At 38.8% G+C, this 27,308-nt stretch overlaps 1 protein-coding gene across 1 annotated transcript in view; it reads left to right on the forward strand.

Annotated features, from left to right (window-relative positions):
• Positions 1-27,308, forward strand: part of RGS22 (regulator of G protein signaling 22) — a 971,253-nt gene that overhangs the window by 243,795 nt on the left and 700,150 nt on the right. The window contains exons 6-7 of the mRNA XM_044065939.1: positions 12,647-12,812; positions 26,033-26,210. Coding sequence (XP_043921874.1) covers positions 12,647-12,812; positions 26,033-26,210 — 344 coding nt within the window. The remainder of the gene's footprint in view (positions 1-12,646; positions 12,813-26,032; positions 26,211-27,308) is intronic.

The raw sequence follows: 27,308 nt of genomic DNA on the forward strand, positions 1-27,308 counted from the left end.
ACACACACTTTGAGATTTGGTTTATATACAAACACACAGACACTCTTGCGGAAGGCTGGTACAGGTTCTTCAGCAATGCCTCCTTTTGCCCAGACTATATGGTAGTACCACCTGCCACCAACTACTCTTATCACCTACTCTAAAGGCCCTTACTAAAGGGTGTCTAATTCTACTGTGCATTGTTACGGTTACCCTAATAGTAAGTGTGACGAATAGTAAGGCTATTGGAATGGCTTGTACAATATCATCAAATACATGCAAGTACTGTAAGAGTTTAAATTATCTCTAACAGCAACAGTTAAAAGGTTTAAAAATATTTAATAATAAATAACTTCAACACAGTGACAACAGAGAGTGCAGAAATCACAAGAAATACTTTAAAACAACATTGTGGGACAGTCTGACATAAATATAGAAAACAGCTAGACTAATTTTGCTGTTTCTATCTATCCCTAAGAGAAATACTAAGATCTAAATTTTACTTACAGAGCAAAGCAGGTGCTAGTGAGTTGTCAGTTCAGAACAAAAGTTAAAATGTACTCCTGTCTTTCTGAGATAGGCCTTAAATTGATAATAAATATTGTTGCTGAATCATTTCAAATTACATAATTCTTAAAACCTTTGAATTAGTTCCCAGGCTAACATAATTCTAAATTTAACATTTCTTTGTGATCTGCAGCTGCCAGAAACTCACAGCAATAAAAGACACTTTACATGTGAAACCTAGTAATTATCTCTGTCTTAAGACAATATAAAAAATTTCCAGCTGCAGACATCCTGTCTCCTAGCTTGAGTTCACACACAGTAGTAAAATACTTTACTTATCAGCTTTCTTCTAGCAGGGTGCACTATGGTTACAATCTTGAAGCTCTGCACATAACAAAGTTTCCTTACATTTGTAACACAAGCCTGTGGATCATATTAATATTTACAATGACATAGAATTATTTACAAATTTCTGTCTAGCTAGGCTTATGAACACCAGGGCATAACACATCAGCAGTGTGCAGTAAGTTAACAGTTAGGCATGAGTGACATAAGCATGATATTACTGCACAATTGGAGTTGTAAGGCATGAGCCAAAATATTGCATGTCTTACATTTTCTGGATACGGAGCAGCGTGTGCACCAGCACCAGTCCAAATGCTTTATTGTCCTAATGTAGTATGTCTGCATTTTAATATATGTAAAAGTACAATATAAGCAGTCTAAACATGAGAACATTCTATTTCTTGAGGACAAATGAACATCACTTCCAAAGATTAACAGACATACGAGTTAGTGAAGTGCACATTTCTCTAAGCTTTTCAGGTATGACTGTTATTTAATCATAACTCCATCCAAAGAAAAACACTTCTGCAAGTTTTCAGTCTAAATGCCAGAAGGTGCTAAAGTTATGCATATGTATTTGTCCAGGGCCCCAGCCTTCTTAAGGACCCTCTCTTACTGGAAAATAAATAAAAAAAATGTATAACCCCTAATGTCAGACTCTCCCTTGCTCAGGCACTCCTCCTCCCCTCCCAACTGTATGCTTCTCCAGTTCTTACTAATATCCAGGACACAACATTGGAAAAACTCCAACAAACTTACCATAAGATAGCTAGATTTATCACAAACTCTCCATACAATGCTCATCATTGCCTTGACCTAAACTCTCTCCAATGGCTTGAACTTCCCCAACAACTATTGCTATCTCAGTTTCAAATGTTACACTTCATTCTGTACAAATCTGTATTATGTCCAGCTCACTCTTCATTTGTCTCTATCTGTTCCCCAACTAGGACCTGTGCACCTCCAACCAGCAATTTCTAGACATCTACCAACCCAAGAAAACAGTAGGCAAACTTCTATACAAATACTCTGTTGCCCATGCTTGGAATAAACTTCCCTTAGACATATGTACCATCACCCACCCATCTCACTTTAAAAATTAACTCAAACTTCTTCTACTTAAGTCCAAAAACTGCCCTTGTCAAGACCCATCCTAGCCTCTCTGAACCCCTTACACACTTTTAAATAATTCCTTCCCTCGCAACCATTTTTGTTCTAAGCAGATAATTCCTGAACTCAATCATCTCTGCTGATGGCTCAATTCTTATGTAAATATGTAAATATATTATCATTTTTGTTATCTCTCTGTATAAACTTTATGCACATTACCTTTGTGCATGTACTCTGCTGTGTTTCTTTAAATTGCTGTTTAGTAAGTTTTGTTCTGTAATTCTTTCTGTCTTAAATATTGTCATCTATTGTAACTTATTTTACTGACTGTATACTGGAGCTTTTCCTCCTCTCTCCACTGAAAATGAGCCACAAACCCAGTTGGACCAACCCGGTTAACAAATGTCAATAAATAAATAAATACACTGTTGGAAATATTGCTTCCAGAAATGTCAGCATAATAATGCTAGATTGCTAACTGATTTAAAACAAGACTCTTTGTTTGGAATTTCATTGTTCTGGGTGATGTTTTTAATCTGTGTTGGTTTTGTAGCTGCTGTACAAAAATTACACTTCATGATATGAGATGCTGCAGATGGAATGTTGTATATCTGAACTTAACAGTAATACAAGTTACTAAAATTACGTGGTGATATTGGCCAAATTAAACATGGGTCACAACTCTGACAATTATCAGAATACTGATTTTATGATTTGTTAAGACTTATGTTGTTTGGGTGGGACAAACTAAACAGTAGTCCAGGACCCCAACCTTCTTAAGGACCCTCAGTTAATGGAAAATAAAAGCAGTTATTTTAAAATGCTTAAACTGCTGTTTCCTAGGTAACTGCAAGCTCAGGCTGACAAGAAAAGCTTGAGTGTAATGCTTGAGCTTGCAGTTACCTCACAAATACCCAGGTATATCCAAAATGTGAATGGTGTGGTTCTGTAATGTGTGTAGCCTTAGTTGTGCCCACTGAGTACTGGAAAATAAATAATATATTTTGCAAGTTGCAACCCTGATAAAGCAGGTAAATGAGAATAAATAAAAACATTACAAAGTAAATCTGTATTTTTTTTTGTAGAAGGGGTGGTAGCTGAGTCATACCCCACTGGACAATATGTGTGTGCAAAAGTAGTTTTGTAGGTATTTGTTGTATTTTATTGGAAACACTGAAGACACAACCCATGTTTCAGCTTTCAAGTTGTTACTCTATTATTATAATTTCATTGCCTCCCAAATGTAAATTTGGTTCACAACAAACACACACATTTTGAGGTTTTGTCTCTAAAAGTGATGTTTTCCAGCATCTGAAATGCTTTTATGTGTTATCTGGCTTTGCAAGACTAATGTGCATTTGTGTGAAAGAAGTCAGAATGAATTTTAGTATCCATTTTTTATTATAGCCAGACAAATGAGGTGACTACAGTGAATAAGGTGGCTATAAATGATGGGTATAGAGGCTGCCTGTAGATAAAAGTGACTGACACTGCATTGCCCCTCTGTATCACCTTATTTGGGTGCTAACCCTTACCCTCCCTCTGTTCCTCACTCCAATCCTACAAATTATTTTAAGAAAAAAAAAGCTTTCCCTAACAGTACCACTAGACAAAACACACTTCACATAAATGCATGCACACAGCACCTCATCTGTCCATTTACCTAGCCTTTATTGCAATCCTAGTATGCAAACAGTCACATGTAGTCTTACTCTGAATACCAGAATGTTCAGTACCTGAAGGCTTTGATATTATTAAAAGAACACTTACCTTTTTGCATGCAAACCTCACCCACCCACCACAAGGAAAGTTGAGGTTTTATGTATAAATATGTGTGTGTGTGTGTGTGTGTGTGTGTGTGTGTATGTATATATATATATATATATATATATATATATATATATATATGTATATGTATATATATATATATATATATGTTTGGTAACATTGCTGGAGCTGAGATTGCTGAATCCCCAAAATTGATGAATGAACAAAAATCCCAACTCAAATATAAAAGTCTGAGACTGACATTTTTCAGAAAACTCTATTTTTCTCCAAGATATGGCAGTCTCAGAGATGTTATATGGAAGTTCAGGGAGTGTGTGGGGCTTTCAGTTGGAATACAACACAATCGATCAAAAACACAACGGTTCACTTTGTCAATAAAAGTAAACAATTACAGTTTCCTGCTTGAGAGGCTGATGACTGTTGTTATGAGCATTTGTTAGTACAGGCAGTCTTATGTTGTTCTTTGCACACTGTGCGTAGCTCTCAACAGTTTGATTTTAGCAGAATGTCCAGATTTTTGCTTCATATTTTTGACCTATTTCTCATGAAATTGTGTTTTTCTGGCAAATTAGTAAGGACTGAAGTCAGAAAATAATGGCAGACATTTCAGTTTTAGACTTTATATCCTTCAGAAAAATTCATGCTAATGCAAAACCTGTTAATCTATCAACTTTCTAAGCTTTTAAGGGCAGTATTTAAAAAGTGTCTGTAGTTTTTGGGCCTTTGTCCCTTCATTATTTGTGGCTTTGTTCAGATTTCTTGCTCTAAGAGATTTGGAGGTATGACACTGCGTTATATGGCAGTCCATATTATATCATATTTTCTGCATATCCTTCAAAAGGTGGCTGAAATATTTAAGAATGGGTTTATGGGATTAACTTGGAAGAGGCTGATGAACTCTGTATGTACTTGTAACACAGGCATTTAAGAAGCACTAACTAAGCTACAAGGCAGTGCTGTTTAAGCAAGAACAGTGAACTGTGGAAAATATAATGTATATATGTTTTTTCAGTTTTCTGATTGTTTATGCAATGCTATGTTTTTTAAAGAACATTTTCTAGTAGATTAGCTCATAAAGTACTTTGGGGGTACTGTTTGTTAATTAGATTTTTCATGTGGTAATTAACCATGAAAAAATCCTTGTAGTATTCTTGGCTTCCTTTCAATTCATCAAAAGCAGTTTCAGTGATCGTAAAAAGATAGACAAATATTTGGCTAAACTAATTTCACCGATAGTGAAATTGTCATCTTTCTCCACTGATGTGTGACCTCTGAGCTGATATAAATAAGTTTGGGAGGAGTGGAGGTGTACCACCCACATGGACAGTGCAATGGGCATTGAGCAAATAAAATCCATGGAGATTTGGTGAACGTGGTTTCTGCAATTTTTTTTTTTACATTTGCTAAAAACTGCTGTCATTGAGTCAATGTATTTCACATTCTTTAGGCACAAATGGATTAAACAGACCTACTCTAGAATTAATATACAACATCCTGTTTACCAGGTTTTGGTAAGTAATATATAAATCAATTCTGGGAAAAGGGTTGCCAGCCATTAGCAGTCCTGATAATTAAAAAAAAAATCTGCTAATAGTGTTAACTTCAATAGAGCAATGATACTAAGTATGGATCTGATGCCAACACTATAAAAATATTGTGAAGGAGAACTGGAAGATATTTAGTTGCTTTGATTGAGCCTTAGAAACATTGAGTGAAGGGCTTGACTTTACATATAAAAGGCTTATAAATCTAAGCCAACACAAGAATTGAGAAAGGAAATTTTTACAGATAGGGATCATAGCTGTCAACCTGTTAGCACAAAAAATCTGGACAAAGACAAATAATAGGGGGACAAAGCCCCAGAAATAGGGACAATTTTAAATATTGCTGTTAGAAACTTAGAACGTTGCTACAACAAAAGGTCTTGTGTTACCATTACCATACATTTTTCTGAAGGATATGAAGTCCAAAACTTAAATGTCTGTCATTATTTATTGAATTAAATCCTTACTGATTTGTCTCAAAAATCCAGGAAAACACAAATTTTATGAAGGACAGACCCAAAATATGAGGCAAAAATTTAACATTCTGTGAAAATCTGGACAGTTGAGAGGCATGATATGGATGACTGCAAGAAGAGGTACACAGAATAGGGAAGAAGGGGCTGGAATTTACTGGAGAAAACTGGCAAAGGAACTTAAGTATTGAGAGCAAATAACTAGAAATGCAAAAGTAATAGAATGAGATGAAGCCAAGAAGACATTTGGACTACAGGCTAGAGACTGTCTTCCCTAAGAGGGATTGATTTCAGAGTAAGGGCAAAGAGAAAGGGATAGGGGGATCCTAAGTGAAAGACCTGGTAGCATTTTTAGTTGAATCTAGAGCAGAAGCTGCTGTTAAACGGGGATGATTGCAGGCATGTAAAATACTGCACAATAACTATAAGAAACAGAGGAGGTTAGAAAAGAATGCGAAGACAGAGAGACTGGGTACGCAATTTACAAGGGAACAAGGAGAGGACATATGTATGGCTCCCAAGTATGCAACAAAATCTACAGGCTTTAGTATTTTGCTTGGAAATGACTGTATGGGTATTTTTATACCCCAAGCAAACTCCAGAGCAGTTTTCCATAGGTAGATGGCAAATGTCAGAATGTGATGGGGAAGAAAGAGGTAACTGGGAACATATGTTGTCAGAGTGTAATGAGTTGGCAGATTTAAAAAAATCCCTATGTAACTGGAAACATATTAAATTGCTTTGTTTTTTATATTAAATGTATTTTTGCTTTTGTTTTAAGTGATAATTTTATAAAGGTGTTAAAAAGAGACTTATAAACATAAATGAAAAACTAAAAGTGCAGGCGCTGAAAAGTCCAAGCACTAGGGAGGGACTAGTGAAGTGTGGTTATTGTAGATAGTGTAGATTCATTTATGCTGAAAGTGAAGCTGGAAAATATACATGCGACTCTAAAGGAGTAATGTATTTATGTTTTTGTGATTAGTGCCATTATTTTTATGTGTGCAAGATGGAGAGAACTGTACATAAGCGTATTTATGAGTATAATAATGACAGAAAATAAAAATGACAATAATGTAGTTTTTAGACAGACATTGCAGTATAAAGTGTATTCTTAGTTTTTGTTTACTTAGAGGGAATGTGTGGGAATTGAAATTAGAGTACAAAAAACTGATTTCACAACTGCATAATAATGCAGGGCAACCCCCTGGGTTAAATAACACTGTATCAAGTGTGTTAAAATTATGCACTGCCAAATTATGGAACATAATAACTGTGGAACTCATTTATCAAATCGTGCTTTTATTAACATCAACCATTTGTTGGGGACCTCCAAGATGGCTGCATATTGAGTAACAGCTTAATTTCAGTGCTCCCAGTGTGAAAACAGAAACTCAGAAGAGAGAGCCAGTAAACTTGTATTTTTAGGTAAATTTCAGTAAAGTAAGTAAGTGCGTTGCCTGGATGCCAGCAAAAAAGAAATTCATAGAACCTGAAATAAAATCAGCCACAAAAGGTGAGAAAACACACTGACTATGAAGAGTTCTGCAGTATTCAGCAAAAAGCAGTGCAAGCACCAGCTTTGGTGCAAGATATGACTTCCAGTAACCTACAGGAAAAAAATAAGTCAAATGTACTCAGAGCTGATTAAAATAAACAAAACACTGATGGAGTATATCAACTCAAATAACAAAAGGCTGGAAAAATGGAAGAAGCTTTAAACATATATTCAGATGAGGTGATAAAACTGAAAAAAAAAATCAGAGGTTGAAATTAAGAAAAGCCTGGCTGAATATGAAACTTCTCAAGAAGAGATGTTTCAAAAAATAATTGAATTAGACTTCAGAGCACATAGGGAAAACCTGAGATTTTCTGCTGTACCAGAGGAGCTGGAAGGAACAGACTATTAATTTTATGAAAGCATGAGAAAGTAACTGGACTGGTATTTCACAGCAGGAGCTGTTAATTGAATGGGCTTGTGTGTATGCTCCAAACCTTGTCATGAGAAAGCAACCTACAACTTTAATAGTAAAGATGCAATCCTACCAGCAGAAGGAGTTGATTTTGACAAAACAGTGGCAGAAGGACAAAGTACTAAAAGTGGGAGACAGTAAAGCGTTTGTGGAAAATGATTACTCACTGTACACCAGGCAGAAAAGGAGTGAATTTATTCCACTAATCAGGGAATGTTGAGAGGCAGGCACAAGATTCAAGCTGCTGTACCCAACTATTTTCAGAGTATTCTTTCCTGGAGGGGAAAAGTACTTTTTTAATGCAGAACATGCTAAGGAGGAAATACAAAAGTTTGTCCAACACAAAGTAAGTTGTAAAACAGAAGGAGATTCTGCTTCTTGTTTTTCTGATAATAGAGACCACAGAGAGACTATGCCAGTGAAACCTTCAGATTCTGCTATAATGGAGCTTAAGAAAATTCTGGGAGAAATAATTTTTAAGCAGGGAATATTACTTATAGGTAGGGACTGTAATTAGATTTGCGGCAGTGAAATGTGTCTGGGGAGGCCCAGAAGAGAAAGTAAAACAAAGGAGGCTAGATTTTTGGACATTTATGAAAATATTTTGCACAGAACATGTGAATTCAGTAGTAGGAATTTGGAGTGAATTTACATATTATTCCCCAAGATACAAAAACTGGGCTAAGCTAGGCAGAACTTACATTTCACAGGAACATGTGCATTTAATTGAAAGTTTTGATATGCATCCAATAACTATTTTAGATAACATGCCAATAATAACTGAAATAAAATTGTAGGGTAATGAAATAAAAATGAGACACTGGTGCTTTCCTACCTATCTGTTGAAAAGAGAGGAATCTAAGGAATGGGTAGTGGAAATTATTTGGGAGTGATTAGAGAAGGTAGAAATTTCTTCTGAAAATACAGCTAGGGAGATGGATAAATTAAAGAGTTTAAAAATAGGGTTCAAATGAAAGAGAGATATGGTTAACAAGTAAGAATTATTTAGAGGGACTGACAAATGTTAAAATATTGCAGAATAGGTGAAATCTCACAGAATAAGAGGAGCAGTCGCAGAATGTTAAACAAAAAATAAAGGATTACTTCAATAATATGCATGAGTTTAGAAAGATTGCTGTTAAGCAACTGTGTTTGATAGTAACGCCAGAGCACAAAAACTTTTAGCATAATGGTTAGGCAACAGAAAGTAGAAATGGTTGTTGAAATATTTTGGAAATTTTATGAAAGTCTGTATGAAGGAGAGAAATGTGGAAATCAAGAAAAGATACAAATGGTAATGTTTATGGAATAATTATATATGCCAAGGTTAGAGGTAGATGAGACTCAAATGCTAACAGGATAGGAGAAGATGAGATAAAAATGGTGATTTATAATCAATCCACAGGAAAGTTCCCAGAAATAGATGATATTCCTGTAGACATTTGGAAGCTAGGAGGGGAAAGATGATAAAGATCTGGGAAGTTTTGTTTTACAGTATGTTAAAGAGAGGAGAAGGACCACCAGTATCCTGGAAGAAAGCTCTAGTAGCTGTAATACCTAAATAGGGTAAAGACTTTCAGATTCAGCTTCACGCAAGCCCATTTCAATCCTAAACCAGGATTATAAAGTGTTTATGTCTATAATGGCTAAAGAATGGCAATGATGATGCCAAAATTGATAGATATGGATCAATGCAGTTTTGTGGAGGAGAGGCAAACATTTGACAGCATTAACAGAACACTGATGATCCAGAGGGAAGCAGAATGTAAGAAAATACCACTGTTGTTGGTGGGTCTTGATGCAGAAAAAGCACTTGACAGAGTAAGCTGAGAAATTATGAACAGAGCAATGGAAGCATTTGCATTTCCTAATAAAATTATAAGGTTGATCAGGAGGATATATGAGGGATCTGAGGCAAAAATTAAAGTGGGTGGGGTCCTCTCTGATAATCTCTGCTTGAGCAGAGGAACCAGGCAGGTGTGTCCTCTCTCTCTCTCCCCTTTGCTGTTTGCATTATATTTAGAACCATTGGCAAAGAAAATAAGGGACTCAAAAATTCAAGGATATAATTGGTATAGTAGTCAAGAAAAGCTGGCTGTATTTGCATATGATATTATTTTATACCTGATAAAACCAAAAAAAGGACATTTCAGTGTTATGAAACATTTTGAGGCAGTTTCACATCTTTTAGGGATACAAAATTAATGAATCTAAAACAAAGGCAATAGCTCTAGATTATGTACCCACACACAAATTGGTTCAGCAATATCCATATTTATGGGGACACGATAAAATGAAGTCCTTAGGAGTATGGATTGAAAAGGCTTCTGGTGTGGCAGCTAAAGATATGTGAGAAGAGACTAAACAAAAGATAATACAAAGACTGTGAAACTGGAAGCTCTGTTTTATTGATATGGATAAAAACATACAAGCAGTTAAATGTTTTTAGTCCCTTAATTTTATACACAGGTCAGGAACATTTTTATCAACCAGAGGAGAAGTTGTAGATAGCAATTAACAAAGAGATGAAGAACTTTGTGTGGGGAGGGGAAGATGGCAAGATTCAAGTGGGATAAGCTGATTCTTCCAATAGTTGAGATTACCCAATTTGATGGGGTATATCAGAGCTACACATTAAGGCTCCTATACATAACAAAATCAGAAACATATAATTCAAAGTGGAAAGGGATTATGATGAAATGGGGGGAAGCTCAAGAAACAAGGAGAGACTAGAATTTTGGATACAGATCTTTAAGGAGAATAACAATAAGCATACAAAATATTATATTTATAAAGTAGCAGAAAGTATTCTAAGCCAACACAGGAATAGAAAAAGGAGATTCCGCTGACAAGGATAACTGCAATGAGGGATATAGACAATAGGCAAGAGTGGGCTGAAATTGATTGGCGAAAACTGGCAAAGGAACCATGGTATTGGGAGCAAATAGCTAGAGAGGGAAAGTTAATAGAATGGAAAGACACCAAGATTTTATTTGGACTGCAGACTAGAGATTGCCTTCCCTATCAATAATTGATATCAGAGTATAAACAAAGAGAGATAATAAGGGGTATCCTAAGCAAAAGACCAGCACTGGTAGAGTTTTTAGTAGAATCTAGAACAGAAGCTGCAGTTAAAAAAGGAATAATTAGCAGAGCATATAAAATATTGCATGGTAACTATAAGAATCAATCAGAGGAGGTTAGAAAGTATTAGGAAGAGAGATTGGATAAGCAATTCACAAAGAAACAAAGGGGGTATATATGTATGTCTCTCAAATATGCAACAAAGTCTAGAGGATTTAGGATCTTTAATTGGAAGTTTTTACATAGGTATTTTTATACCCCAAGTAGACTCCAAAGCATTTTTCCTCAGGTAGACAGCAAATGTTAGAAGGATGATCGGGAACATATTTTCTGGGAGTTTAATGAGTTGGCAGACTTTAAAGATTCGCTGCTGAGTACTGTGTTAGAGATACTGGCTGAGCAAATTGGTGTAACTAAGGAAATGATTTTTAGAGCTGTGATGCAGAATCAGAATTGCCTAGACATAGTGAAGCCTTGCTGACTCTAATTATGGTGGCTGCCAAAAAAAGCAATTACTAGAAAGTGGAAATTACAGTCTAAACCAACTGTACTTGAAGTAGTGAATATAGTAACCAAGATAAAACAACTGAAAAAAGAGTGATCTTTAGAAAAAGGTAGGAGCAAATTACATAGAAAAAATGGGAATTGTGGGAAAAATGTATGCAGAGGAGGAATGAGGTTCAAAAGAAGACAGGATTTGAATGAGCTATGTAATGCTTGACTGACAATGATTGGATAGATTATAAGGAATATATATTTGCAACTAAAATTATGTCAGTATAGTTTGTGATGTATAATGTTTGCAACATAAATTATGCCAATATGGTTTGTTTTCATTTATATAAATGTATAATTGCCTATGTCATGTATGCTAATTTAATAAAGATGTTTCTTGTTTAAAAAACATCAACCATATGTTATTTATTGCTATGTTTTTGGAATACTTGATTGTTACCTACATATTTGCTAAAAAAAAAATCATGTTTTATTATAACATAAAGGAGGTTATAACAGAGGGATGTTGGCATAATGGTTAAGATATTTACCTTACAGACATAAAGGGCAGGGTTGGATTCTCACATGGGTTAATTGGCTAGGGTTAAAATGGCCCACAAGGCAGTTGGCCTAGTACTAATCTATGAATCTATTTCATCCCTGATTTGGTGCCTGTGCCTCTAATGGACACAGGCAACCTGTAAATGGCTCATCTCTGAGGCTCCTGCTTGGAAATGTTTTATTTCCCAAGCCCCTACTTACACTTATAAAGGGTGTCAGAACTCGTCAGAGATTTGGGATGCATGGCTAGGCTTAAAAAAACCCTTGTGGTCGTTAGCCTAATAAACACCTGTAAAACTATAATGTCATTTTTATATTTAATTCAATAATTGTTTTATATGCGATATAAATGTCTGAACTTTAATTTAATTTAATTTTAGTTGGCAAGAGCACTTTAAACTTGGATAGTGGTTTAGTCATGCGACTATCAAATGAATTATTTAGACATGATATTTTGTAAAATAATTTCTGATAAAGTCCTTATTTCTTCAGAGGAAAGCACTCAATTTAAAAAAAATTCTTTGTTATCTCACTATGCTGTGAAAGTTCTGAGAATTGGTTGTATGGCTTATGGAGCTGGTGCTTTTTGTTTTGGTTCTACTCTAAAATTCACATACCACATCCTGTTTATTGGGTTTTACTAAGTAACAGAACATTTGTAAAAGTGAGTACACAGAACATTAAAGTTAACATAGGACCCAAAAATGTTGTGAGAATGCAGTCTGTGTTTAATCAGAGAAAAACATAATTTTCTGTGAATTCTTTTTTCTTTCCTTCCAAAGTACAGGCTTGCCAAATTGATGTCACAGTTGGAATGGAGCAGAAGTGGAGTAAAATTACAGATTGACCCGTTATATTATCCCTGGCCTCTAAAAAGAGAACCAACCCCTGTTCTTTCTACTGAAGATGAAAATGAAAAAATTATGAAAGATTTCTATGTCTCACTTGGTCAGGTAAAAACTGAATAATAAACAAAATATGACTGTCTGCTTCCAATAGATGCAGTCTTGCTACATGCTGGAAATTGTCAAAAACATGCTTTCTGTGGGATGTTTGTGGAATAACAAAATCTCCTGGTTTATTTTTCTCTGGAGTTTGCTATAATAACTGTTTTAGTGTGCTTGTGTGACAGACAACAGTAGAAAACATGAAACAGGATGGAGGTGTTATAAGCAATTTGATTAGTGCAAAAAATATGGTTGGTGCGAGTGCTGAAAGTGTGATCCTTGTTGGAAGAAGTCTTTCTCTGATATGGTGTACACTAACATTGATTGTATTAGTTTCAGAACTGTAGAGTTCCTGAATGAAGGATGTGCAAACCAAAGGGTAAAAAGTTCATATAGGTAAACCATTTAGTAAAAACTACAAGAAAGACCTAGCCAAGCTAGAATCTTCATTGTATACCTTAAACCTCCCATAGTTGAGGCTTGTGGTATATAAGCCAATAACCTGTTAAGGACATATCAGTGTTTCAGTTAAAGGCTTCTGAATGTCCAACACTTTTTCATTTTTTAAGTCGTTATGGGTACATATGCAAAGCCAAACCCCACTAGCTGTGAATATGCAGGTTGTTGGCTTTTTTTTGACTTCCTTGGTAAATCATAAATGGATTTGTGAATGAAGAAAGCTGGGGGTTTTGCCACTCAGAAAATGAAATACTTTTTACATTATGTGACTGCCACTTCATACTGGTAATTTTCATTCAAAGCAACAGTCTCATAAATGTTCACCACACAGCCATCCCACATCCAGCATGATGTTTTTATGTTTGTTTTTATTTATAAAATGCTTGTGTCATGTTATTTTTATATAGTAAATGCATGTGTCATGGACATTGTAAATGGCTAATGATCACTTGGCATATCTAGCCGTGCTTTATAAAGCATTCCGCACAACTAAGCAAAATTACATGGCCTGAAAACAATATCATTAATTAGCTTTATCTATCATAGACATAGTTGTTAAATAAAGACTTGAGCTGTAACCTGTAAAAAAATAAGGTATATATTCTGTGATGTTTACACTATATATGCACAAAGTGAAATATTTTTAGATACAGTACAGGTCTTCTGTAATTGGTAGCTGAACTTTCTCCTTCTCTTTAATGCTCAGGTTATATGTGTCATTTGTCTTCTTTGAATGGCAACAATATTTCAAGAAAAGAATAGATCTTTGATGCAGACCTTTCAACTGTCTCTATTTTGGAGGAACATTCCTGCTTTAAGGTTGATTTATCACTGCACATAATGTACCTATTTTTGGGGTTATGTCTTTGTCTTTAGGTTTGGTTTACCCCTTCACACAATTTTCTGAATCCCCCTGTGATAATATGGGCAACTGCTAGCATAGCCAGCTGGAGTTTTGTAAAGAATGATATGTCCCTTGAATATCAAATTGATTTATATAAGATGCTTGTGTTACAAATGTATTAGAACTGTATGTCATCTGTATATCAAAATGATTTTGTACAGATGCTTGTGCTGATTGGTTGGCAGTGGAGGAGCCATCACATGCTCACACACTGGTGAGCAGTGGTGTGGATATTGAACGCCTGTAGCCTGTAAGCAGTGGTCACTAGAGAAGGTGTTTGCACTCTCAAGCAGCTACATGGTAGACATTCAGTTAAATATCACAATAGTTTTATTTATTTACTTTTTGTTAGCTTAGTTAGACAGTGAGAGCAAACAAGGATGTCAGCAGAGATTATGGCAAGCTGACAAGGAGCTAGTTGGCTGAGATGTGCCAAGCTGAAGGATTGGGACATGCCAACCTAACTAAATGGGAAATGACCCAAAGATGTCTTGACTCCAGATCTAATGCACTCACCCAAAAATTCCTTGACTCCTGCTCTAATGAACTCACCCAAAGATTCCTTGACTTTATCAGTTCTAACACACTAGGCCAGCTTGTCTCATCCCCCACAAGGGGAGATAACATTCTAGACTTGGTTCTCACCAACATGGGTAACCACTGCGCCACCCCCATAATAAGTTCTTCCCTGGTGAGATCAGACCATCGGTCTATCTCATTCGAAGTGTCTAACCCGTCCAAACCCCTCCAGCCATAACCAGGTTAAAAAACTTCTCAAAAGCTGACTACAACATTCTAAGGGAGGGTCTCAGTAGCTTCACACCACTGCCCCCCTCAGAGGATGCAGACGAAGTTGCTGAACAGTACGCCAGTGCAGTATACAAGCACCTGTCCAACTGCATGGACTCAGCCATACCCAACAGAACTAAAACCTGCTCCTTAAAGAAATGCAAACCTATCTAGTGGAAATCCTCTATCAACAGGCTTTACAACAAAAGGAAGAAACTGTTGCCCAAGGGTAAAAAGGCACAAATTCCTAATTGGAAAAACTCCCTCTTTAGCCTCAACAAGCAAATTAGATAACTACTGAAAACCTCCAAAGCCAATTATGAATCGAAACTAGCCTTCAGAACAAAGGCTGAAACAAAGCTTTTTTCAGTTATGTCAGGAGCCTCCATGGCAAAGCCCAGGTTTGTTCCGAATTCGTTCTTAATGGTATCACTTACACTGATCATGTTGACTTAGCCAACTTGCTAGCAGATAGGTTCAGTGCAAACTTCACCCCCCTGTACCCCCCAAAGGCCCATTCAACATCCCCGATACTTGTCACACACCTCACATCTCTTCAGATCAAGTGCTAAAGGCCCTATCCAAGGCAAAGAACACAGTTTCCATGGGACCTTGTAGTATACCAGGCTGTATTCTGCACCATCTCAAGCAAGAACTAGCCTCGCCATTGAGCACCTTATTCAACCATAGCCTAAGTACAGCTTCATTCCAGCAGAGTGGAGAACTGCCATTGTCATCTCTTTGCACAAAGGTGGTGTTACTACTGACCCTGGAAACTATCACCCCATTAGCTTGACAAGTCTGATCTGTAAGGCCATGGAGCATATTATTATGGACCTCTTAAACAAGGACAAAGGCAATTTCCAAGCACTTGACTTCACCCAGTTCGGATTCATCAAGGGCAGATCTTGCCTGTTGAACCTGGTTGACTTTATTGAGACTATCATCAAGACAGTGGATGAGGGAAAGTCAGTACATACAGCTTACCTTGACTTGACCAAAGCCTTTGACGCAATCCCCCACTCAGGCATCACTTAAAAGCTAACACAACTTGGCATAAATCCCTGTCTCATCAGGTGGGTGGCCAGCTGGCTCACTGATAGGACCCACAAGGTCAAAATAGGTGCCTTCACCTCCAACAGCAGACCTATCAGTAGTGGTATACCCCAGGGATCTGTCCTGGGACCCCTGCTGTTTGGCATCTACTTCTCAGAGGTCCAGGCAAAGACAAAAGGGCTGTGGCTGACCAAGTTTGCAGATGACTGTAAGTCGGGTACTGTCATTGACACCCCAGATGATGTTAACATACTACTAGAGAGTTTCACAGCAACAAATGACTGGTGCCAAAGTCATGACCTTAAGTTATATGCAAAAAAGTGTATTATCATTCCAGTCAGCAAAACCACAGCCCCTACTAATTGCCACATCAATGGCAACCCCGTAAGCACACAGCCTGTGGTGAGAGACCTACGTACACAGGTTGACAACAATCTCATATTCGACCATCATGTAGTGGCAGTGGTCATGACTTTTACTTGGTTCATCTCATAAGTAAATGGATTGCATCCAGAAAAAAGAAAGGTTATTACCTCTCTGTACTCCTCCTTCATTAGGCCAGTAATTGAGTACAACACCCCATATGGAATGTACCCCATCCAAACACCTGCACCTACTGGAAAAGACACAGAAATACCTCACAAAGAGAATCCATGGCCTCCAACACCTGTCTTATGTGGACAGGCTCAGATCACTATCATTCTACTCAGTATCGTACAGATTTCTCAGAGGTGATCTGTGTCTCACCTACAAGGCAATCTCAGACCCTGCTCTACTAGAAACATCCATATCCGTAAGTCTAACTCCTAGCACATTACCTGATCAAAAGGCCTAAATGTGACATTAACAAAACCTGCTGGACAGACAGGTTTGTCTCCCAGAGGCTGCCCCATCTCTGGAATAGACACCCCATACACTTCAAACCAAGTATGTCGCTGATCCTCTTTGGGTGCAGCCTTGATGAGTGGATGGGAAACCACAAATTTGTCAAAGGGGTTCCACCTGTTTCCCACATTGACAACGGTGACAGGTGCTGATTGAGGTTTCTTTCTTGGGGATAAACTCTTGGCTAGGCTTGTATGGGCCCCAGGGCCATTAGTCTAGTAATATCCTTTGATCCTATGATCCTACAGTTGCAGCTTTAATCACAGTTGTAGCACAGACCAGCAACCAGGAGGATAACCAGTTAATGGGGACTTGCAGCTCTCAGAAACAGGACAGTTCAACTTCTTCTCAGAGGGCTTAAAAACCCATCTGGTGTTAAAGAGGCCTGAACTGGAGGCCAAGTGGTTGGAATTAGAATCGGCAGAGTGAATGTGGAATTTGGAGGCTGAAGAAAAAGAGAGAGACTGAGACGTCTGGAAGCTAAGAAAATGAGAGGAAGAGGCAACCTGAAAAGGAAATGCTGACTCTTTGCCAGGGTCGTGGAGGTAATGGGGAAGGGAGGAACCATACTCCAGTAGCAATAAAGGTCAGTAAACGTCTTCCTAAATACCAAGAAGGTGATAATTTTGATAGTTTTATAGTATGAAAGCACATGCAAACAGTATAATGTTGACCAGGGGCTCTGAGTACAGTTCCCTACCCCCTTACTCTATGGTAAAGCTGTAACTGTTGTTTCTAAATTGTCTGATACTGATTGTTTAGATTATGAAAAAGCGAAGCACTGTTTATTACAATATTTTAAGTGAAGCTTACAGAAAAAAGTTTTGTGAGCACAGACACAAGGGAGATGAAAGTGCATGTGATTATATTGCTGAACTAAGTACTTATTTTCATAGGTGGGTGAATAGGTGTAAGGTCAACACTTTTCAAGGGCTGTCAAAGACCTTTTGGTGAGGTAACAAACCCTTAACACTTTGCCTGAGGACATGAGACTCTGATTGGCAGACAGGGAATGCAACTCTGCAGATGAGTTGGGGAAAAAAGGAAACCTATACCTAGCAAGCAGGGCATCACTGCACAGGAAGGGGATATCCAATGCTGCACATAGATATAAGGGAACCATGGTGAGCAGCCTAAACTGCCCCAGCAGAGTCCACCAGTAACAGTGGAAGTCATTAGTTCAGGTACATGGCCTGGATCAAGGGTTATTTGTTTTAAATGTAACCAGTGGAGCCATGTAGCATATAGATGTTCATGGAGGTAAGGTGGAGAACAAAAGATAGGGGAACTAGCAAGTGGAAATAACAGAATACAAGTGGTAACTTATCTGGAGGCAACAGGGGTACTAAACTACCAGCAGAGTTTATATCCAATCTTGGTAGATGGAAAACAGGCCACTGCCAAGAAAGATCTAGCCTCTGATATAATCAATGTGAAGCCTGCAGTGGTTAAAGAGGTGCAGTCCACTTCAAGTGCAAGTGCAGTGCACTTGGGCAGTCCACTCCAATCAGAGCTTTAGGAGGGATCCCATTCCAAATATCTTTGGCTAGGGTTCACCTTGACTGGGAAGGTGGAAAAGGATGCAAGCAAGATGTGTGTTTGAGGATATCCCTGCAGATGTCTTGACAGAGAATGATTTTTTTTTTCAAAAACATTTTTATTTTGTTTTCATTATAAACATACGCAAATGTACATATAACAAATACAATAAAACAATAACAAAACTATTTACAATATTTGCATTCATCCGTGATAAACAATGATAGGGAATGATTTTGATAATTCAGTACCTTGTGTTCATGCAGTGACACGCAGCCAAGCTTGGAGACAGGCATGTGGGTCTAGTAGCCAGAGGGAGACCCAGACAGACCACACACACCTGAATCCAGGACTGGTGATGTGTTTAGTTCAGATAGGGAGCTACCCTGTAGCAATGAGATTGAAGGTGAGCCACAGCTGCGGGTGGGTACTGACATTCCCTTGGACAGAGTGACTGCAAGGGCAGAGGTGAGTATAGTAGTACCCAGGCTGACAGCAAAGCACTGCTGTCAGAGGATACCAGACTTCCTGTGGAGAGGGAGCTGGGAAGAGTTACAAAGAGGGAGTTGAGACAGTCTCATCTCTCAGACCCTACATTACAAGGCTTGAGGGAGGTAGTTAGGAAAGCACCTGATTCTCAAGGAAAATGGGATTCTGTATATTGGAACAGAGGGTTACTGTACAGAGAGTGGACTCCTGAATGAGGGCTAGAGGGTGAGGTGATACAACAGTTGGTAGTGCCCAGAGTCTACTGTCTGGTACTTCTAGCTATAGCCCATGACATTCTCTTTGCAGGTCATATGGGCATAAACTGTACCAAGAGACGTATTAAGCAGAACTTTTACTGGCTTGGGATTGCCAGGGATGTAACAGAGTACTGCAGGACCTGTGAGTAGTGCCAAAAAGTAGGCAAGGCAGAAGACAAGGTCAAAACTCCTTTGATGACTTTGCCTCTGACAGAGGAGCCATTTCTGAGGGTAGCTATGGATATTGTGGGGCTTCTGTGTACCCCAGTTCCACAGGGAAGAAGTATATCCTAATGGTAGTAGATTATGCTACTAGATACCCTGTCCTCCATTGAGGCAGGGAAGGTGGCAAATGCTTTGCTAGAGATTTTCAGCAGGGTAGGTTTCCCATGAGAAATACTGACTGACAGAGGTGCCAATTTCTTATTAGACCTGCTGGCTTGTCTGCAGGAGGGCTGTGGGGTGAAGCACCTAAAGACCACCCCCAGGCTAATGGTCTTGTGGAGAGGTTAAACTATATGCTAAATACCATGCTACAGGCATTTGCAGACCAGCTTAACTCATTCCCTCCGTACAGCTCTTTTGAGTGTGTGCCTTTAACTCCCAGTGGGCATGGCTTAAGCCTTTAAAAATGAAGTTATCACCTTAAAGTTCTAGAAAATACTCATTGAGAGAGGTCAGATATCAAAACTGTTGTGTTTGCCATCACATATGCTTCAAGACAAACTATTCTGGTACCTTGTAAGTAACATGGTTTTGAAATTATTAATGCAAATATGAACAATCAATATTTGGCGCTTAGAGGAGCAGTAGGAGTTAACTGCAGAAGACGCCTGGAGGAGCACTTTGCTGTAATGAGCCCCATCTGTTGTTTGCTTACACAGAGGTACCCCAAAAATCCACAGGTTTTTCACCCTTTGCATTGCTGTAATGGCATAGGGTGAGGGGACCTCATGATTTGATTCGTGATGAGTGGGAGGTTGAGTGTGAATCCCACAAGGAGTCTCTTGAGGCATATGTCCTAAACCTCAGGACAAGGCTTAGTGAGCTCAGGAGATCTTGGTAGGAGCCCAACAGCAGAAAAAGGTCTGGTATGACAGGAATGCTTGAATGCTTGAGCTAGAGCGTATGCTGTGGGGCAGCAGGTAATGGTTCTCATTCTTGTCAGACACAGTAAGCTGCAGGCAGCTTGGGAGGGACCCTTCAAGGTGGTAAGGAAGGTCAGTGATATTAACTACATGGTAGAACTTCTAGGCAGGAGGCAGGGGCACAGATTGAACCATGTTAACATGATGAAGCCTTACCATGATAGGGATGCCCTTTGCAGTGGGTGGCAGGAGGAGTCTGAGAGGGATCTGGTGACTGATCTCCTCAGTGAGGCTTGGACTGACACCTATGTGGAAAGGGTAACAATGTCCCAGCAGCTATCCCCTACCCAGATTCAAAAAATCCGAGCAGTGTTACAGGAGTTTGGAGACATGTTCACTGGGAAACCAGGGTGCACCCACCTGGTGCGGCACCATGTGGATACAGGGCCCCAAAGACCTATAAAGCAGGCTCCTTGCAGGGGAAATGAGTGAGTCAGACAGACCCTGAGGGAGGAGATACAGGAGATGTTGGAACTGAGGGTAGTCCAGGAGTTCAGCAGTCCCTGGGCTTCCCCAGTGGTGGTAGTACCAAAGACAGATGGCAGCACCAGGTCCTGCATGGACTATAGGAAACTAAATAGTCACACATAGTCAGATGCTTACCCCATGACAGATAAAGCCTTAGAGCAGTTGGGTGGGGCTAAGTACTTGACCACTGCTGAGCTTACCATAGGCTACTGGCAGGTGCCCTTGATTCCCAATGCTAGAGAGAGAGGTCAGCCTTTGTGACTCCTTTCAGCTTGTATGAGTTCACGAAGAAGCCCTTAGGGAGGAAATATGCCATGGTGACTTTCCAGAGGCTGGTAGATCATATCCTAGACAGAGCAGGATATTATGCTGTTGCTTACCTGGATGATATTGGCATCTACAGACATTCCTGGCAAGAGCACTGTCAGCATGGCAGGGAGGTCCTGGGCAGATTGCAGAGGACAGGGTTGATCATTAAGCCCAGTAAGTGTCAGAGCATTATGGCAGAAGTCTCCATCCTGGGATTTAGAGTAGGGAGTGGTAAGACCAGGCTAAAACCTGCCAAAGTGGAAGCCATTCAGGCATTGCTTGCCCCTGGTATCAAAAAGCAGGTGATGGCATTCTTAGCGGCAGTGGGGTACTATAGAAAGTGTGCCCCCAATTATAGTACAATAGCTGCTCCCCTCCCAGACCTGACAAGGAAAAACAGGCCAGATGAGGTAGTGTGGACCCCGGCATGTGAGCAGACATTCCAGAAACTTAAAGGATCTTTGGGAGGACCCCCTGTGTTAGCCAGTCCAGATTACAGGAAATAATTTGTTGTGCAGGTGGATGCTTCAAACCATTGGGTGGGGGGCTGTACTTAGCCAGGTTTCTTCCGAGGAAAAAGAGCACCCAGTGGTATATCTCAGCCATAGACTCCGACCCAAGGAGGAATGTTATGCAGCTGTAGAAAAGGAATGTCTAGTATGGGCACAGCAGAAACTTCAACTTTATCTGTATGGAAGGAAATTCACTGTAGTTACAGACCATAATCTCTTAACATGGCTACACAGAGCCAGACAACAAAATGCCAAGTTATTAAGGTAGAGCTTAAGATTGTAGGCATATGGCATGACAATACAACACCATGGTGGGGTCAGCAGTGCCAGTGCAGATGGGCTGTCATGACAGGGAATGGGCTAACATATTCTCAGATAGGCTTAGTTCTCTCAAGCCATGTTTCTCAAGGGTCACTTGAAAAACTAGCTTGAGTCTTCGAAGGGTGGGTAATGTGATGATATCAGCAAGTGCCAGCAAAGCCAGCTGGAATTTTGTAAAGAATGATATGTCCCTTGAATATCAAACTGATTTATACAAGATGCTTGTGTTACAAATGTATTAGAACTGCATGTCATTTGTATATCAAACTGATTTTGTACAGATGCTTGTGCTGAAAATGTATTTGTGAGCTTTGCTTGTGTTGAAATGTATCAACAGTGCACCTTGCTGAAATGAAGAGAAATGTACATATATTTTTGTAGCTGAATTAAATGTATTTATTCTAATAGTGGATACTGGCACAGCAGAGGTTAACTTTAAGAAAAATTAATTAAATGTAAATGAGCTGTTAAGCCACTAAAAGTTGCTGGGTCTGGGGAAGAGCCTTTGTCCATTAGCTCAGTGAAAAGGGTGGAGGCCGCAGACACTGCCATAAACATGTATATTGTGGCCATTTGTGCTGGCTTTCTGTCTCAGCTTCAAAGGGGAATACTTTGAGAACCTAGAGTCAGGTGACCAGATGAGGTCATTCTGCCAGCCCTCTTGGAAATTATAGATATTACAAAGTAAAATCTCGGAATATAGATTATTTTGTTTGGGAAGCCTGACTTCAAAGACCCTTACCCAAAACATCTTGCCTTGCAGTAGTAAGTAACTTAACTAGGGAACAGTGATTCTCTTAGATTCAGTCAGGAATATAGTGAAGCTTAGTTTAAATATTAAGTAAAATAATATAAAAAGCTCAGGAACAGCCCAACGCAGATGACATTTAGCAGCATTCAAAGTGTCTATTCAGACCAGATGTAAACGATATTTCCAGCTCAAAAATGTAGTCAACTGCCACAAGCTGGAAATATCGTTTACATCTGGTCTGAATAGACACTTTGAATGCTGATAATTGTCATCATTAATACCATTAATCACAGTCCAACAGTGCATACACAAATGCAGGTCAGAGGGTGTCCAAAACACAGCACAACACAATGCTACATAAACCTCCTCATACAATCTGAGACATTACCCACAAGCCAAAGCAAATCTCATTACACGTAGAACCAAACTCCACAGCACTGCACATGCTTTCTCCTCTCAGGCACCTACTCTTTGACAAGCTCTACCCATCAACATTAAGGAAATCAACACTTATTCCAAATTCGGAATGCAACTCAAAAAGCACTTGTTCATCCAAGCCAAATTCTCCTGGTTTAACACAGGACATACCTCCTAACTTAGCTCCTTTCTGAGTCTCAGCTCCTTTCTCAAAATTTACTGAAGATTGACACTTTTACAAACTAATATATATATTGTACATTATACTTTGCTTGATTGTACATTGCACTGTGCTTGTTCACTGCAATGTATGTGCAAATGTTTCCCTCTGGAATTATACTGAACTTCTCTGTTATTGCTTACATTTCTGTATTTTTTGTTTGTGAAATGTTCTGTATTTCACCCAGGCTGAGCCTGAAATTGGTCAGTAGTGATCAGTACACTACTCAGGTTTGTTTGTCTTTCGGCTTTTCCCGGTTAGGGGTTGCCACATGATTGGCAGTAGGTTTTTATGGTGCCAAGTTGTCAGCTCGACACCCAACCTTCAACGAAGGCACGCCCATTCACACATGTCTTTCAGAATGCCACTCGACCGTGGAGAGGACATGCAGACTCCACACAGAGGGCACTCCCCGCACACCAGCTGAGAATCAAACAGGAGAACCTCTTGCTGTGAGGCAACAACGCTACCGCTGTACCTCTGTGGATATCCCAGTACACTACCCAGGTAGATAAATATAAATAAATATAAATAAAATAAAAATAAAACTAGTAATGTCACAGTGTATCAGGAAACTATGATACTGTAAAATGGCATGAACAAATAAAAAACAATTAAAGTAGCTTTATTAAAAATAAAAAAAAAAATAATGGAACCACAAAAACATCATGGAAGTCATCTGCCTCTGTCTTGCTTCAAATACTGTACCTGGGACAATAGAACTGCATGGTGTCATACCTCTGTTCTGTCATCATGGTGTCTGTCATAACCTGAAAGAGCAGGTTTTGAAATGTGTATGTTGTTGTGCCAGCAGTTTTACAAATATTATCAGAGTTCAGAATTCTTTATGATTAAATCCCATTCAAAGCAGATTCTGGGCAGCATTGTTATCCAGCAGGCAGCATTTGACATGTTTGTTGGTTACAGCTGGCTGGTATAGCTAGAATTTAAGAGAGCAATTTGTTCTACCAAGGCAGCTAAGCCTAAGCTCATAAACATGAAAAATGGAATTTTAGCTGTCAAGACTAGTGGACTGGGCCCTATGAGCCTTTTTCGTTAAATTATTATTATCCCAGATCTGTGGCATAGAAGAATGGAGCCCTGACTTTGAATTAGTCAACCAAGGTTCATTCATTTAGTGGCTTCAGCACTGGAGGACTCGGGCAAGAGGCAGAGGAAAGAATGGGTATGGCCTGCTCTCCTGTCTTGGGATGGAGGTGGGAAGGGTTTATGGCCTGCTCTCCTGTCTTGGGATGGAGGTGGGAAGGGTTGTATGCACTTAAAGGCATAGAGATTAGGTGAAATTTCCTTGGTGGAGATGAAGAAACCACTTTGTGTGTTTCAGGCTGATAGGCAGGGATGCTTGATGGCAACATCCCTTGTGTAAGTAAGGGATTGTCCATTATGGATACCCCATTGCATGCCCCCTTCCCTTGCACAGCCAGGTGTGTGTGTGTGTGTGTGTGTGAGGGCTAGATTCCTAAAAATTAAAAACCCACGAAACATCCATGACAGCTGCCTAAATGATGGGTCCTCTTGTTCAACTATCACCCTCAACGAAGAAGGAATGACTGCGTCAGTTGGCTGTGAGGAGGCTGATGATCAACAGGTGGCAGGAGAAAAAAGTGAGAGCAAAAATCATTAGGAATAGTGTATTTTAATTGAAAATTAATGTATTATTATGTGTTTTAGTTCCTTATTAATGTATTTTACTCAAATAAAACGTTTGCCTGCAACTGTTGCGAGCCGTCTTTTTGGATTTATTGGTTTATCAAATAAAAGTATGAAAACCCCTTAAATTTCCATGATAATGGATCTATGGCAAATATGCAAAAGTGATTATATAACATCTTTCATTTTAGTATTAATACTTCCCTGTATTCCTAGCTTCATGTGCTACACATTTTTCTGAGTGAGAGGTACACATTTGTGGTGCAATATCAGTATAGCTAAAGTTGTATTGCTGGAGGAGGGGGCATCTCTTATGTAAATATTGCCAAGATCAGCAACCATCATGATTCTTCTTTCTAACATGAACACAAAGAAGTAGGGGCTGAACTGAAAGTGTTGTTAAGTTAGGTTATGTGTTATATTTTATTACATATTGTTCATTTGCATTCATTCATAAGTCCACGTTAAGAGTGTCTGGAAGTGGAGATGCTAGACAAACAAGGCTGTTATGGGTTTAAATTCAGATTTCATATTTCTGTGGTTTCTGGCTCTATGAATGAAGCATTCACTCACTCATTCATTTTTTGAAGGATTTTTCTACCTCATTCTGCTTTTGGTGAAGTATACTGCATAAGAATTTGTGGGAGTAGGGGCACTCTGATCTTCTCTTTAAACAATGTTCTTAGCAAAAAGCTTCAAAACACATAATAGTATGGTGATAAAATGTACTAAATCCAGACTTTTAAGTGTTTATTTTGTTGACATCTCTTGCATAAAGTGTACATTTAGCAACAAATACATTTCAACAAAATCATGTTTCTATAAAAAGTAAATGTATAGCCATTTTCTCAAATATGTGGTGCTCAGATGTGACATTATTAATGCATGACGGTACATAGCACCTTTGGAAAATGACTACTTTTAATGTCAGTACATAGCAGCTTTGGAAAATGACTACTTTTAATGTCATAACTAGCATTTTGTTGAATTTTGTATCATTATCTAAGTATACAAGCCTTTTTCTCTTACAGACCTCGGTTAATGAAGCAGAAGAGTGGTTTACTTTGGCCAGGAAGAGTCAGGAAACTGAAACAGTACATTCATTATCTGAGTCCCTCAACTGTAGTCAAACTCTGACTCAAGCAAACTTGAGTCTCTCTGCTCATACAGACTGGTCTACAACATGCAGCAGCTATAGCAGTAGTCTAGGTAAGTACATCTTGTAGTTATCATTCACTGGCAATACTCCTGTGAATATCAGAGACTTCAGCTTCTCTACTAAATGTTGCTGTAGTACACAAATGCCCCATTAGAATGTGCATTCTTCTTGCATTTCTTGTTAAGTGGATCAACGCAATATGAGGGCCTTTTAAATTTGCTTTTCATTTACTCCCAAAACCATACGAAGGCTAAATTTTCTTAAACTTTTTCATAAAAATAAGTGCCTTAGGGAAATGGTGTGATAACCCATTGCAATGGACTCCCATTTTGGCAGACTTACTCCATCAGAAGAAGAAGGAGAAAGTTCCATAAGAGGTTTCCAAATTAACTTGGACTGCCACCTATTTTCTGCGATCTGTGTCTGATATCTCCACTGACGCATTTTTGCAACACTTGGACTACCAGTCTGACTCTTGTGGTCCACTGGCATGACCCCTCTGGAAGCCATTATGGCCCTGGATTTAAGCATATCCTGCCAGATGGTATGTCAGGGTGTTGTTGAGAAGGCAGAACCTAGAATTATTATCTCCGACATTGAGAGAGAGAGATTCACCAAGTTTTAGTGAGGGAGGATGTCAGTGGATTTCTTGGGGAGGTCTGGCCTTTGGACTCTACCCTTAAAACTTTAAGTCTGGAGACCCTTAAAACAAGACTTTAAAGACCAAACATTTGTCCCCTTCTTCCACACCCCATATATTAAAAATTTGTTAGGAAGACTTGTATAAGTTTGCCCAGTTGGGGCAGTCTCTCAAGCCTTCTATTCCAGTTTTTGCCCCAGTTAAGAGAAAGAGATTCCTTTTTCTCAGAGATAATTTTTTTTAATCAGAAGTTGAGGGTCTGGAATATGCCTCACAGCTATCCTTTCTTGTTCCTTGTGAATCTGAAATGGAAGACACCCTCTCTTCAAATTCTCTGAGTGAAGAAATATTCTTTGAGCATATAGTTTCTGAAATGAAAGAATATTTCAAATGGAAGAGTAAGGAGGTATTAGAATCTCAAAAGAGATGATATAAGTTATTGAGCATGGATTCCCCCCAAAAAGTACTATTCCCTCATTTTAGGAGCCATAGAGGAATTCTTTGCTTC

Source organism: Protopterus annectens, chromosome 3.part0 (assembly GCF_019279795.1).
Source record: "Protopterus annectens isolate FY-2018-M chromosome 3.part0, PAN1.0, whole genome shotgun sequence".
NCBI classification, from domain to species: Eukaryota; Metazoa; Chordata; order Ceratodontiformes; family Protopteridae; genus Protopterus; species Protopterus annectens.